General features: G+C 40.6%; 1 protein-coding gene across 1 annotated transcript in view; it reads right to left on the reverse strand.

Annotated features, from left to right (window-relative positions):
- The window catches only part of LOC126426522 (uncharacterized), a 102,184-nt gene that overhangs the window by 55,150 nt on the left and 30,334 nt on the right, over positions 1-16,700 (reverse strand). Inside the window, exons 4-6 of the mRNA XM_050088426.1 lie at positions 14,425-14,487; positions 7,417-7,512; positions 5,051-5,143 (exon numbers count right to left, since the gene is read on the reverse strand). Coding sequence (XP_049944383.1) covers positions 5,051-5,143; positions 7,417-7,512; positions 14,425-14,487 — 252 coding nt within the window. The remainder of the gene's footprint in view (positions 1-5,050; positions 5,144-7,416; positions 7,513-14,424; positions 14,488-16,700) is intronic.

Genomic DNA, 16,700 nt, shown 5'->3' on the forward strand with positions numbered 1-16,700 from the left:
CCTCATTATACAATCTTTGTTTTTTTTCCCTCCGAAGTCCAACAAAGACCTCGGAGTAACCTGCCGCCGCGACTCTGGACCTCCATGGAGTGATGTCATCAGCCTCACTGTGTTTGCTCCATGGTGGCCCGCTACTTGCCGCGTCAATGAAAGTCCGCGCCGGTTCCTGGTTCGGTGTCTGAATTATCTGCACATATGAAAATCAAATACTTCCACAGTATTTAGGCACATAACTAACAAATCCTAACCCGCAACTCAATTTTATCATTTAATTAGAATTTGTGCCAGGCCAGGGGCGATAGATGGCACATGCAACAGTCCACTTGTCATCTGTTACACCACAATATCTTCACTTGGGTGATCCCCCGTTCATGTCTGCTCCACTTACAAACTTTTGCTACCACGTCACATGCCCGCAACACCACAAGGCAACATCCAATGTCATGGTTGACAGTGTTCTTAATATTTTGACTTATCAGTGTGCAATGCTTCACAACTACACACAGCTTGTTAACTAACACTGAAACTGCTGTTATCAACTTGATTGCTCCTTTTACGTTAATATTTATTTTACCTCAACTGCAACCTCAATGTAGAACATATTATTTCTCATCCACACAAAATGTGTGTTACATTTTATAATCCACGTTTTTTTTTGTTTTTTGTTTTTTTTTTTTAAAAAAAAAGGTTGCGGTTATATAGATGATAATTTTACAATTATTTTCCCTTAATTGTAAAACATGCCACTTATCTTTTCTGTACATGTAAAAGACAGCCACAGATAACTCAACAACATCTATAACTGAAATCAATACTCAGCTATTTCCATATGACTGCCGACTGAGTTCTGCAACATCTTCAGCTGACATCAGAGCATATCGAGTCACATTCGTCTCCTCAGTAACCAGTTGGCATCTTATCAACCACCTTTGCCACACCCACATTGATACAAGCACCTGTAGTGTGCAGCAACTTTGAAACGATCCAGTGCCATAAGGAGAGGCGTTCTTCACTATTTAAGAACAGTTTATGATGCACATCATTTACGTACTATATTTTCACAATATCCCTAACTGTTTGTTTCTATAATTTTAACTTACAATAATACAGGTTTACAAACAATCTTCACAGATTATAGTAACAGCTCTCTGCTATTGACTATTGGTGATGCTATGCAGGAGGCGGAGGGCAGAGTTTCTGCTATAAAACCACGAGTGATGGAGCTTCACTCAGCAGTGTTCCTCACGCCTCTTCAGAGTGGCCTGCTGCTTGCCACTGCTGTCTCCAGTGGATATACCATCTATTTAATTTATGTTATTTCACTTCTACAATTCTACACTATGGGATCAAAAGTATCCGAACACCGAACTGAAAACGACTTACAAGTTCGTGGCACCCTCCATCGGTAATGCTGGAATTCAGTATGGCGTTGGCCCACCCTTAGCCTTGATGACAGTTTCCACTCTCGCAGGCATACGTTCAGTCAGGTGCTGGAAGGTCTCTTGGGGAATGGCAGCCCATTCTTCACGGAGTGCTGCACTGAGGAGAGGTATCGATGTCGGTCGGTGAGGCCTCGCACCAAGTCGGGTTCCAAAACATCCCAAAGGTATTCTATAGGATTCAGGTCAGGACTGTGCAGGCCAGTCTGTTACAGGATGTTATTGTCGTGTAACCACTCTGCCACAGGCCGTGCATTATGAACAGGTGTTCAATCGTGTTGAAAGCTTCAATCACCATCCCCAAACTGTTTTTCAACAGTGGGAGCAAGAAAGTGTTTAAAATGTCAATGTCGGCCTGTGCTATGATAGTGCCACACAAAACAACAATGGGTGCAAGCCCCCTCCATGAAAAACATGACCACACCATAAAACCACTGCCTCCGAATTTTACTGTTGGCACACACTGGCAGATGACGTTCACCAGGCATTCGCCATACCCACACCCTGCCATCAGATCGCGACATTGTGTACCGTGATTTGTCACTCAATACAACATTTCCACTTCACTATCACATTGAAACAGTGGACCTAGAGATGTCTAAGAGTGTGGAAATCTAGCGTACAGATCAATGACAGAAGTGACACCCAATCACCTGACCTCATTTGACATCCGTGAGTTCGCAGAGTGCCCCATTCTGCTCTCTCACACTGTCTAATGTCTACTGAGGTCGCTGATATGGAGTACCTGGCAGTAGGTGACAGCACAATGCACCTAATATGAAAAACATATGTTTTTCGGGGTGTCTGGATACTTCTGATCAAATAGTGTATTTATTCCTCAGCCATTTACAAAATATAAAGCTCTTGTCTTCCGACTAAAAATGACCTGAGAATAGTCTTGAAAGAGACGGAAACCAGTCACTAAAAAGCGAAATATACACCTGACATCCGATGTAGACAGTTTTATTTAAATAATTCTAATATAATTTTATCAATTTTTTTTCCATGGATAATGTTCCAAAAAATTCTTAAAGTTGAAGGAGTTTGCCGATGCCATTGAAATTCTATCATAGCTAGCAAATCAGTTTGCGGGTGAGGTGAACGGAACAGTTAGTATCTTGAAAATGTTTTAGAAAATGAGCACACAAAAAACTGCGAGTACGGTAGTTGAATAAGTAAGGTGATGTTGGGAGAAATGGATTAGAAATTAGATGCCGAGAGCAGTTGGCAAGTTTTGGTATTTGGACAGAAAAATAATTGATAGTAAAAGTGAAGTGGGTATAAAACACGTTGGCAATTAGAGGATACGATTTCCTGGGGAAAAAAAAAAAATCTTTTATGAAAGTACCTGTTGGGAGACCAGCTTTGTAGACAAGCGAAACAATGACAATAATCACTACAGACAAGAATAAAGTAGTAGTTTTGGAAATGTCAGGTTACAGAAGAATACTAGAGATTGTGGGAGTAAATGTAGTAGTAATGAAGTGAACTGTTTGCAGAAAACAAAGCTTTACTGCACAACTTGACCAAATTATGAATAATAGGATGCCATGACAAATTCTAAGGTATCAAGGAGTCATTAATTTGGTAACAGGGGGAAGTGTGAGATTTACAAATTGAAGAGAAGTAAACAGCAGGAAGGTTCAAATGGATGTAAGGTGCAGCAGACCAGGATGGGATGGACAGGCATAGAGAGTTGAGGAAAAAAAAAAAAAAAAAAAAAAAAAAAAAAAAAAAAAAAAAAAAAAAAAAAAAAAAACCCTCAGACCAATGACTGCAACAACAGATCAGTTCTACATCTACATCCACATACCTGCTCCACAAGTCACAGTATGGTGCATAATGTAGGGTAGGGTATCGCATATCACTACTAGTCACTTCCCTTCACGTTCCACTTGCAAATACAGCAAAGTGAAAACGAGCGTCTGTTAGTTTCAAAATGTGCTCTAATTTTTCTCACCTTATCTTCACATTCTTATGTGTAATATACAATGGTGGCTGTAGAATCGATCTGTAGTTGGCCTCAAATGCCGGTTTTCTAAAATTCCATATCAGTGCCTTGTAAAAAGAGCATCGTCTTCCTTCCAGGGATTCCCATTGGTGTTCACAAAGCATTTCTGTAATACTTGCATGCTGATTGAACCTAATGGTGATAAATCTAACTGTCCGCATCTGAAATGCTTCAATTTCTTACTTTAATCTGATGTGTGGGAATCTCGAACACTCTAGCAGCACTCAAGATTGTGTTGTACTATATCTGAAGATTGTGTTGTACTATATCTGGTTCAGTTCATTAGACACCACATGCTACAATGGAAAATAACAATGTTTGTTGCTTTAATGCCTTGGAGGATAAATGGCAGGATTACAAATGCAAAGTCATATAATGATCAGAATTTCTCTGATGGAAATGATCTGGTGACACACAGTCAGCATGGATTCAGCTAAAGCAATCCATGTGAAACACAAGTAGCTTTTTATTCTCACGAAGTGAGTGCTATTGATAGATGATCTCGTACTGATACCATATCAATAGATTTCCACAAGGATTTTGATATCCTTCCGCACAAGTGGTTTCAAATCAAATTGCAATTGTCACAGTCTGTACTAACTGAAAAAATCGTCATTTGAAACAGAAGTAGTATCTGGTGTTCCCCAAGGAAGTGTTACGCACTCTGATGTTCCTAATCTATGTAAATGATTTAGGAGACAATCTGAGGAGTCCTCTTAGACTGTTTGCAGATGATGCTGTCACTTACTATCAGTAAAATCGTTGGAAGGTCAAAACCAATTGCAAAATGATTTAGACAAGATATTTGTATGGTACAAAAAGAGCAACTGACTCTCAATATGGAGAAGTTTGAGGTCATACACATGAGTACTAAAAAGAATCCATTAAATTTCAGTCACACAAATGTAAAAGCTGTCAACTCAATTAAACATTTAAGAATTACAATTACGAAGAAGTAAAATTGGAACAATCACACAGATTGTGTAGTACAGAAGGTTCATTTTACAGGCAGAACTCTTGGAAGATGGAACAGATCTAGTAAAGAGATTGCCTTCACTACACTTGTCTGTCCTCTGTTATTATAGTCCTGTGTGGTATGGGATCCTCAGCAGATAGGCCTGACGGAGGACACCAAAAAAGTTCAAAGAAGGGCAGTTTGTTTTGTATTGGCATGATACACGAATTGGGGTGGCAATCATGAAAGCAAAGGGGTTTTTCTTTGTGATGAGATCTTTTCACAACATTTCAATCACCACCTTCCTCCTATGAATGCGAAAATATTTTATGGACACACAACTACATAGGGAGAGATCATCATCCTAATAAAACAATAAAGATCAGAGCTCTCACAGAAAGATTTAAGTTTTTATTTTTCCCCACATGCTGTCCAAGAGTGGAAAGGTAGACAAATAGTGTGAAGGTGGTTTGATGAACCGCCTTCCAAGCACATATGTGTGAACTGCAGAATAATCATGCATCAAGACATTCTCTTAGAACTTTTGTGTTACTAATATTTCTTCTGCATCATAGAGCAACAGTAAGTGGTATACAGTCTTAGTTTTCCTACCACAAAATATAATGCTACAGAATGAGTACTTACATAATCCTCAACTCCATTATCGTCAATTGTTATTTCTGCTTCTTGTTTGACGTTGTTCGTAAATTCCAAAATTGAAAACGTATCCTGCAAATTCTGAAAAAAATTAAAGCATCAGACTAAGCAAGAGTTGCAGCAGAGCACTATTTATACAATGAGGTGCCAAGTCTTGGGATACGTCCTAATATCACGTTGGACCACCTTTTGCCCATTGTTGTGCAGCAATACGACATGGTATGTACCAAACAACTCAGTGGAAGTCCCCTGCAGAAATAATGAGCTATGCTGGCTCTATGGCTGTCCATAATTACAAATGTGTTGCAGGTGCAACATTTTGTGCACGAACTGACCTCTCGATTATGTCCCGTAAATGTTCGACGGGATTTGTGTCAGGTGATCTGGGTGGCCAAATCATTTGCTCGAACTGTCCAGAATGTTTTTCAGACCAGTCACGAACAATTGTGGCTCGATTACATGGTGCACTGTCAACCATAAAAATTCCATCATTGTTAGAGAACATGAAGTCAATGAATGACTGCAATTGAGGTCCAAGTAGCCGGACATAACATTTCCAGTAAACGACCGGTGAAGTTCCAGAGGACGCAGTCCATTTCATTATAAACACAGCCCACATCATCACGGAGCCACCACCAGCTTGCACAGTACCTTGTTGACAACTCGGGTCTGTGGCTTCGCAGGGTCTGCGCCACACTTGAATCCTGCCGTAAGCCCTTACCAACTGAAATCCAGACTCGTGTGACCACGCCACAATTTTCCAGTCATCTAGGGTCCAGCCAATACGGTAGAGGCACTGCGGGTGACATCGTGTTGTTAGCATAGGCATTCACATCGTTCGTCTGTTGCCACAGCACATAAAAGCCAAATTTCACCACATCATCCGAATAGGTGTGTTCGTCCCACATTGACTGCTGTGGTTATTTCACACCGTGTTGCTTGTCTGTTAGCATTCTATGCAAACCCTACTGCCCTTGCTTGTTAAGCACAGGCTGTCAGACACTGTGTTGTCCGTAGGGATAGGTAATGCCTGAAATTTGTTCTCGGCACACTTTTGACACAGTGCATCTAAGAAGATTGAATTTCCTAGTGATTTCTGAAATGGAATGTCCCATGCATCTACCTCCAACTAGCATTCTGCCTTGAAAGTCTGTTAATTCCCGTGATGAGGCCATAATCACGTCGGAAACTTTTTCACACGAATTATCTGACAAGGGCAAGCCACGACGTTTGGAATGCGGATTTACTGCATACTTCGTATACTCGGAGTACTCCGTGAGGACAACAAAATGTGTAAGCAATAGCACGTACTTCTCAAGCGTTACTGAGAAAATCGCAAGATAATTTTGGTCGTCAAATATATATCTGTGCGTGGCCATTTTTACCATGAAGCGGCGGCAGCCGAGTGGTGGCGGCACGGTAGCTCAGCGTGTTCGATCAGAGCATACATTTTCAGTATCACTTTATGCATTTGGTCGTTTACTAGTCGGTAGTTATGAATATTATATTATTTGTGATAATAAAAATTAGTAGACTGCCAAATAACATTGTAAATTTAATAAAAGTCCATCCGATTACATGTATTTTTCCCTGTATATCAATTGTAATATAATGGACTGTGTTGGGAAAAAAAAAACTGACGAACAGAACTCGATCCAGCGATCTACCGGCTTCAACGCCAACCAGCAAAAAAAAAAAAAAAAAAAAAAAAAAAAAAAAAAAAAAAAAAAAAAAAAAAAAAAAAAATATATATATATATATATATATATATATATATAAAATAATTCTACATTGTTTGCTGAATTTGTTCAGGGCTTCAGGGCGTATGTCCGATGACACCCGTTCAGTTTTTTTGTTCATCCGTTCGCTCAGTTTTTTATTAGAAAGGAAAGCTAACGCTCTGACCGAACACGCTGAGCTACCGTGCCGCCACCACTCGGGTGCTGCCGCTTTATGGTTAAAATGGCTACGCACAGATATACATTTGACGACCGAAATTATCTTGCGATTTTCTCAGTAATGCTTGAGAAGTACGCGCTACTGCTTACACATTTTGTTGTCCTCATGGATTACTGCAAGTGTTCGAAGTTTACAGCAAATCCGCATTCCAAACGTCGTGGCCTCCCCTTGTGAGTAAAAATAACAGCTACACCAATGCACTGCACTTTTATACCTTGTGTATGTGGTACTACCACTGTCCATATATGTGCATATCATTATCCCATTACTTTTCTCACCTCAGTGCATATTCTTGAGTGGGAAGGGAAGGCTAGTATACAAGTGTACAACAAGATGGAAGGAAACAAGTCTTAGTTTTTCTACTGTGTGTATCAAGCTACAGAACAAGTACTTACACAATTCTCAGCTCCATCCTCATTAAATGTTACTTCCGCTTCTCGTTTAGTGTTGTTTGTAAATTCCGAATTTGATAATGATGCTTCCTCCAAATCCTGAAAAAAATTACAGCATCAGATTAAACAACACTTGCAACAGAGCACTATGTTTTCTTGAGCGGGAAGGGGAGTGGGGACTAGAGTACAAGAGTACCAGAATGTGGAAGGAAATAAGGATAGCACTCAGAGGACAGTTTAAGCTCATAATTATAAATAAAAATTGTAAAATATAAATAGCCCACTAAGATGGTAGCACAATAACCTAGTCAATGATGACCAAAAAGGTCTGATATGGGAAACAATTGTGGTAGTCTCAAATAGCCTAAAAAAATCTGGTCGGTAGGCCATTGTGTGTGTGTGTGTGTGTGTGTGTGTGTGTGTGTGTTTGTTTGGAGGTTACTTTTGAATGTTTCTCTCCAACAAACCCAGTACAGAACTAAACTACATTAAATTTCCTACAAAAAAAAGTCCATTTCATTTTTTTCTCCAGGACTAATAGTTTGCACAAAGAGCTAGATAAAACTGAATATTTTGAGCAATGCTCATGTGCTGTAGCTAAGGTGATTTTTGCCAGTCAATTTGAGATAGTTTCCCAAACTGACAGACCAAATGTGCTCTATATCAAACTGCAACACACAGGCATCTAGTGATACACTGAGGTACTTCTACGAACGTGGTGCATTGTAGCTGTCACTCACTACTACTGTTCTCTGCAACTGATGGCACAGGGATTGTACTACACAAGTGTAAGATGGTTGGTTGGTTGAGTGAGTGTTTTTTTTTTTTTTTTTTTTTTTTTTTTTTTTTTTTTTTTTGGGGGGGGGGGGGGGGCAAACAGCGAGGTCATCTGTCCCATCGGATTAGAGAAGGACAGACTTTCCAAGAAACCATTCTAGCATTTGCATGAAGTGATTTAGGGAAGTCATCGAATACCCAAATCAGGATGCTTGGACCCAGTTTGAACCATTGCCGTCCTGAATGCGAGTCCAGTGTGCTAACCACGGTGCCACCTCACTTGGTGCAATTGTAGGAGATTGTAACTCCTTTTTTCATAGTGATAATTTTGAGGAGATCATTGACATTGAAAGTAAGAATACCTATAGTTATTGTAGTGCAAAGTTGAATTAGTAGCACTGCTTTAATGAGGGGTTCTGAAATGAAATGAAAGCACTGAGGCAGCACGCACTTTTGATATTGATTTTTTTTTTGTCAATTTCTTCTTGTATTTGTTGCTTACTCTGATAACAAAGGTTAATCTTATGAAAAATTTTGAAATTGAATTTTCTGTTGTTGGGACTCAAATGGTTAAGTGCCTGGCAGAGGGTTCATCGAACCAGCCTCAGACTATTGCTCGCAGCTCCACTCTCTAACAGCTCAAGAGAAAATTAACACTTAAATCTTTCTGTGAGAGCTTTTATTTCTCTTATTTTCTTATGGTCATCATTTCATTTTATGGAGGCTGGCATCAACAAAATATTTCCAAATTCAGCCAAAAAAGCTGGCGATTGAAATATCACGAAAATATCTCGCCGCAACAAAAATCACCTTTGTTTAAACAACCCGTATATCATATTGGTGACTCTCTCCCCTATTTTGCAATAGTACGAAACAAGCTGCCCTTCTTTGAACTTTTTCGAGGGCCTCTGACAATCCTGCCTGATGCTGATCCCATACAATGCAGGAGTGTTCCAGAAGAGGACGGACAAGAGCAGTGTAGGTAGTCTCACTGGTGGACCTGTTGCACCTTCTCAGTGTTCTGTCAATAAAACAGTCCTCGGTTTACCTTCACCACAACACAATGAGACATCTACACAGATACTTGGCAAGCCACCGTAAGGTGTGTGGCAGAGGGTACCCTGTATGACTCCTTGTCATTTCCCTTCCTCTTCCACTCGCAAATAACACAAGGGAAAAACAACTGTATGTAAGCCTCTGCACGGGCCCTAATTTCTCGTACCTCATCTTTGTTGTCCTTACATGCAATGTATGTTGGTAGGAGCGGAATCGTTCGGCAGTCAGCTTCAAATGCACGTTCTCTAAATTTTCTCAATAATGCTTCCCGAAAAGAACACTGCCTTCCTATTTGAGTTCCTGAAGCCTCTCTGTAACACTTAAGTTTTGTTCGAACCTGCCGGTAACAATTCTAGCAACCCTCCTCTGAATTGCTTTCGTGTCTTCCTGCAATCCAATCTGGTACGTATCTCAAACATTCGAGCAGTACTCAAGAATATGTCGCACCAGCATACTACATGTGGCCTCCTTTACAGGTGAACCAACCTTTCCTAAAATTCTCCCAACAAACAGAAGTTGACCACTTGCCTTCCCTATCATAATTTTCACATTCTCGCTCCATCTCATATTGAATTTCAATGTTGCGCCTAAATATTTACAGGACTTAACTATGGCAAGCTGGGCACTTGTAATACTGTAGATGAATATTACAAGTTTGTTGTTCTTACTAATCCGTATTAACTTACATTTTTCCACATTTAGTGCTAGCTGTCATTCATCACACCAACTGGAAATTTTGTCTAAGTCATCTTGTGTCTTACTACAGTCACTCAACTTCAACACCTTACCGTACACCACAGCATCATCAGCAAACAACCGCAGACTGCTGCCCACCATGTCTGCCAAATCATTTATGTACATAGAGAACAATACCGATCCTATCACAACTCCCTAGGGCACCCCCACCAACACCCTTGTCTCTGATGAACACTCACCGTCAAGGACAACATACTGGGTTTTATCAATTAAAAGGTCTTCGAGACACTCACATATCTGTGAACTTATTCCATATGCTCGTACCTTCGTTAGCAGCCTGTAATGGGGCACCATGTCAAATGCTTTCCAGGAATCTAAATATATGGAATCTGCCTGTTGCCCTTCATCCATTGTTCTCAGTATATTGTGAGAAAATGGCAAGCTGAGTTTCACATGAGCAATGCTTTCTAAAACCATGCTGATGCACGGACACAAGCTGCTAAGCCTCAAGAAAACTTCTTATATTCAAACTGAGAACGTGTTCAAGGATTCTGCAGCAAACTCAAGTTAGGAATATTAGTTCTGTAGTTTTGTTGGTCCATTATTTTACCTTCCTTATATACTGTAGTCACCTGCACTTTTTTCCAGTTGTTTCAGATTTCGTGCTGGGGGAAAGATTCGTGATAAATGCAAGCTAGGTAAGGGGCCAATGCCCTAGAATACTCTTTGTAAAAGCAAACTGGGATTCCATCCAGAACTGGTGATTTATTTGTTTTCAAATCTTTAAGTTGCTTCTTTATACTAGGTACACTATGTGATCAAAAGTATCCAAACGCCCCCAAAAACATGTCTTTCATATTAGGTGCATTGTGCTGCCACCTACTGCCAGGTATTCCATACCAGCGGCCTCCACAGTCAGACATCATGAGAGAGCAGAATGGGGTGTTCCACAGAACTCACAGACTTAGAACATGGTCAGGTGATTGGATGTCACTTGTTTCATACATCTGTATGTGAGATTTCCACACTCCTAAACATCCCTAGGTCCACTATTTCCAATGTGACTGAAGTGAAATGTGAAGGGACAGGTACAGCACAAAAGCGTACAGACCGACCTACTCTGTTGATTGACAGAGACCGCCGATAGCTGAAGAGGGTTGTAATGTGTAATAGGCAGACATCTATCCAAACCATCACACAGGAATTCCAAACTGCATCAAAATCCACTGCAAGTACTATGACAGTTAGGCGGGCGGTGACAAAACTGGGATTTCACAGTCGAGCGGCTGCTCGTAAGCCACACATTACACTGGTAAATGCCCAACGACACCTCACTTGGTGTAAGGAGTGTAAATATTGGATGAATGAACAGTGTAAAAACATTGTGTGGAGTGACAAATCATGGTATACAATGTGGCGATCCGACGGCAGGGTGTGGGTAGGGCGAATGTCCGGTGATCATCATCTGCTAGTGTATGCAGTGCCAACAGTAAAATTTGCAAGTTATAGTGTGGTCATGTTTTTCATGGAGGGGATTGCACCCCTTGTTGTTTTGCATGGCACTGTCACAGCACAGGCCTACATTGATTTTTCAAAAAATGGTTCAAATGGCTCTGAGCACTATGGGACTTAACATCTGTGGTCATCAGTCTCCTAGAACTTAGAACTACTTAAACCTAACTAACCTAAGGACATCACACACATCCATGCCTGAGGCAGGATTCGAACCTGCGATTGTAGCAGTCTCGCGGTTCCGGACTGAGCGCCTTAACCACGAGACCACCACGGCCGGCATTGATTTTTCAAGCACCTTCTTGCTCCCCACTGTTGAAGAGCAATTCGGGGATGGCGATTGCTTCTTAACACAATCAAGCACCTGCTCATAATTCACGGTATGTGGCGGAGTGGTTACATGACAAAAACAACCCTGTAATGGACTGGCCTGCACAGAGTCCTGGCCTGAATCCTATAGAACACCTTTGGGATGTATTGGAACACCGACTTCGTGCCAGCCTTAACCGACCGACATCGATACCTCTCCTTTAACCGACCGACATCGATACCTCTCCTCAGTGCAGCACTCCATGAAGAATGGGCTGCCATTCCCTGAGAAAACTTCCAGCACCTGATTGAACGTATGCCAACACCATATTTAATTTAAATATTACCGACTGAGGGCGCCACAAACTTTTAAGTCATTTTCAGCCAGGTGACCTGATACTTTTGATTACATAGTCTATGCTTATTTCTGTCATCCATACAGGATTCTGTCTGATGGTCAAATGACGGTATGTTTGTACGGTTCTTCTGCGAGAATGATTTCTTGAATGTGAAATTTAAAATTTCAGCTTTCATTTTGCTATCTTCAAATGCCACACCAAACTTGTCAACAACATCCTGAATGGAAGCCTTAGACCTGGTTAGCAATTTTACATATGACTAGAATTTTCTAGGGTTCTCTGCCAGGTATTTTGCTAAGGTGTGACTGTGGTAGTTGTATGCTTTGCACATAGATCTTTTCACAGTCACACGAATACCTACTAACCTTCGGTTGTCGTCAGTTGTGCATCCCCTTTTGAACCTATAATGCAACAGCTTCTGCTTCCTCAGCATCTTAAGAGTTTCATAATTAAACCATGGCCGGTCTCTTCCATCCTTTTTCCATTTACTAAGCACGTAACTCTCCTGACCACAATTTACGATCTGCTTATACTTTGCCCATTATTCCTTGCTGGTACTAAGTTATGCCAATTCACTGTCTCACTGCTTATCTGTTCTACCTACCTGCAAAAGTCTCCTAGCCTTCGTAACTGATTAACTTTCATAATCATAGTTGCTATATCATATAACTAATCCCATTTCTATACCGACATTGTCGATAAGATTTGGCCTATTTTTTGCTACAAGGTCTAAGATATTTCTGTTGCGTGTGGGCTGCCGAACTAGCTGCTCAAGCCTATTTTCAAAACACATGTTCAAAAGTATTTCCACGACTGTCTGTACTCCTCACAATGAATCCATAGACACCCTAGGCTATACTGGGCAGGTTAATGTCGGCTCCAACTAGTACAGCACGATCTGAGTATTTACACGCTACTGACCATGTACTTTCTTTGATTGACTCCAGAACTGCCACAGCAGAATCGGGTGGCCAGTAAAAACATCCAACAATTAACTTAGTTTTCCTTACACTCAACTCGTTGCTCTCAACTTCCACCTCAAACGGACAATATTTTTGTCAACTGCAATGATAATTCCCCCCCCCCCCCCTATGGCCTCTAGTCTGTATTTCCAATAGATGTTCTACGACTCGCTAAATAATTCACAGCTTTCCACTTCGGATTTCAGCCAGCTCTCAGTCCCAAGAATAATCTGAGTGTGGAACTTTCCTGGAAGGTAGTAAATTCGGGAACTTTATTATGAGTACTTCAACAGTTTACTGATAAAATTGTGACAGTCAAAGTGTCTTTATTCTTAATGTCATTTGGCTTGCTGTGAATCAACTGGTGAGTGTACATCTGAGCAACTCAAACTACCACCTAGCCTAAAAAAAACCTCATGTGTACTCCACAAGTATTCAGCTACCCGAGTAGCTGCTTCCTTTGGTAGTGCACCCCTGACCTATCAAGGTGAGTCCTACAAATTTCCATACGATAATGCAGGTTCAGAAATCTGCAGCCAAGACCGTCACAGAGTCGCCAAAGCCTTTGGTTGAGACCCTCCACTTGGCTCCAAACCAAAAGACCTTGATCAACTCTGGGGAAAAAAAAGCTGCATATCACGAGCTCTGCTTGCACCCTGCAGATGAGGCCAGCAGCCTTCACTACCTCCGCCAGTCACCTGTATGAACTGAGGTTGTAATTCTAATTTAAGTTATTGCCGCTTGTGTGACTGCAAATTGATGTACTGATGACACCATTCTCCCCCCCCCCCCCCCCCCCCCCAAAAGCATTGCCAGCTGTCTGAAATTGTGTTACAGTAATCATTACCTTTCTAGTTTCACAATACATAATCAGTTGGAAGTATTCACCAGTTTTTCAGATTTGAAACAGCTCATATTAGCTGTTAATTTGTAATAATGTTAGTATTGGAATTTTTTTTCTTTTATTTTTGCAAATTCCACTTTCCTACTGGCACAGTTTTGCACTTTTGTTTCTAAGAAGAGGTAAGTACTCGCTCCAAGTCAGGACTCATAATTCCTGAACTGTTATAAATTAGTGAAAATTTTCAGTTGTCCATGTTGTGGACTATGTAAATTCAGCTTAGCACCGAGTACAAGTGGGACCAATTAGTTAAAATGTAGATTTAGTGCTTCAGTTATATGCTTGACAAATAACTAAAGTAATTAAATATAACCATCCAATTTGTGCAGTCTGGTTCCCCAGACCTCGACAGATACACAAAATGAAGAACTCCATGACAGGTGAGAAAATCACTGATAAAATCAAATAATCTGCAGCTCTCAACATGACACACACATACCTCCTCTTTCTTAATGTTGAGAGTATCCCGCTCAAGAACAAAATCCTCAGCAAATGGAGCAACCTAGAACAAATAACAAATCATCAGACCACACTGGAAGAAAAAAAGCTTTATCACGTTTATGCATATAACAACAAACGCACTCAATAATGACAAAAAATGAATTTAACTCTCACAAGAGAATAAGTTGGAGCTAGATTTGAGGAACTGTGTGTGTTCAGTGAATTCAGCAGCATTTGTAATAGCAACAACATCCTATTAAGTTTGAAATCTCTGAAAATATTCCAATTTCAGTGCTAAATATCACGAATGTCTACGGAAATACTTCTTGAAATATGTTAATGAAAGTATTCCTTGATTCATATCCACTAATAAAGGACATTTTAGTGTCACAGTCCACCACTATATCATTATACAGAGTTATCATAACAATCTGAAAAGTTTGTAAGAGCGCTGCAGGGTATAACATACCTTAAGAAAAAAATTTGATACATTGCGCCACTTCCAAGTTAACTACCAATGAAGTGAGTCAATCAGGTCATTGTGCACACAAATTCAAGCAGCCCACCAGAAATGAAGTTGCCAAATGAGTTCTTTGTTTGGTTTCCTACAACCAAACAAGAGAGCAATACAAAAACTGAACATAGTACGGTAGCAGGAATTGAACCTGAGCCAAAGGCTGAGCAGTCTTGGGCACTATCATCTACGCTATGAGAACAAGTGACACCAATTGTTTTTCGTGGGCCACTTGAGTTTGAGTACACAGAGACCTGATCGGCTAACTTCAATGCTAAACAGTTTGGTACTGATGCAACATACTGAATTTCCTTCTTAACAATTACTTCTCAACAGCACAACCTCTTCTGGAACATCTTTACATGCTTTTTAGACTATTTCTGACCACCCTGTAGATATGAATAAAGGGACCATGCACCAAAGTACTAAATACTCACAGAAAATGATCCATGTTTAGGTATCGCAATAGCTTGGCATAACAAACAGAAGTTTACAACTCTTGTTCATACAAATGGAATGCACGCTCATCCTTAGGCCCTGAGGAAACGGAGCAATTGAAGGGAAACCTGTTTAAAATGTGAACCAGTAACTGGTCACTTTCGAACCACTTCCTGTTTAGTTAAATCGGGCTCTACAGTTGGTATGACTCCTGAGTGACCAGCCAGTAAATTGTTTGAAACATGCTAGCAATGAATTGCCAAAGGTTCATGTCCACATGGCCGAGCACTGAGTTGAATCGTGGTCTCAAATACAGTTCTGTACTGATTTAATCTGAAGATGAACAAACAGGTTGTGAACCTTATCTTTGTATGGGAAGTCGAAAAACAATTTTATTCAACTATAAGCTCCCAGGCTACTGCAACAATGATTTGACAAGGAAAGAGTGGTATGAAGTGGGAAAGTAGTTTGTATAAAAAAATATAGTGTACATACATAAAAATAACTTTATCGGTATGTCAATGGGAGCAAATTTACAAAAAAATGTAAATTGTACTGGGAGTATTCTTTTGTGTGACTAGCAGCAACTGTGTCATTCTATTAAATTACATTCTCATGTGCAAATAAACAGTGAAAATAGTGGGAAAATGACAGAAAAACAACATATCTCCAATACGAGTACACACAATGGGGTTCACATACAAACAATTTAAGGAGCACAAATCAACACATTATATTTCTGTATATACAAATCTCAAGACATCTAGCTTTTGAAAATAAAAGTAATGCCTGGAGCAATCAACGCACCAAATCACTGTAGCGTTGCCTAGACAGTCTACGTGATGTGACGATCACATGGCATTGATGGCCTGGAGTCCCACCTGGGGAAGTTTGGCCGGTGAGCTGCTATTCTTTTCACCTGACACCACATTGGGTGACTTGCATGCCAATGATGATGAAATGATGACAAGGACAACAGAACATCCACTCCCCGATGGGAGGAAAATCTCCAAACAGGCCAGGAAGTGAACCTGGACCCGCTGCATGACAGACGTTCTGACTGTCCATCTAAGGGGGTGGACAGCCTTTCTACAAAGAGCTATAAATTTTGAATCTGCCTGCTGCAGTTCCTCGGCTTTAGCAGCAGCCTGCAGTTTATGTTTCTCTGGAAGTACAAAGTTTTGTTTGTTGTTTTTTCAGCTTCTCACTTTAGAGTTGAGCAGTGCGTCAACTGTATTAGCAGGCAGTCAGCAATCAGTTGCCAATCTAGAGCACCTGCCTGTTCCGTTCCTTTTCAGTTGCTCTGCGTACAGATGGACTTA

Source organism: Schistocerca serialis, chromosome 11 (genome assembly GCF_023864345.2).
Source record: "Schistocerca serialis cubense isolate TAMUIC-IGC-003099 chromosome 11, iqSchSeri2.2, whole genome shotgun sequence".
Lineage (NCBI taxonomy): Eukaryota > Metazoa > Arthropoda > Insecta > Orthoptera > Acrididae > Schistocerca > Schistocerca serialis.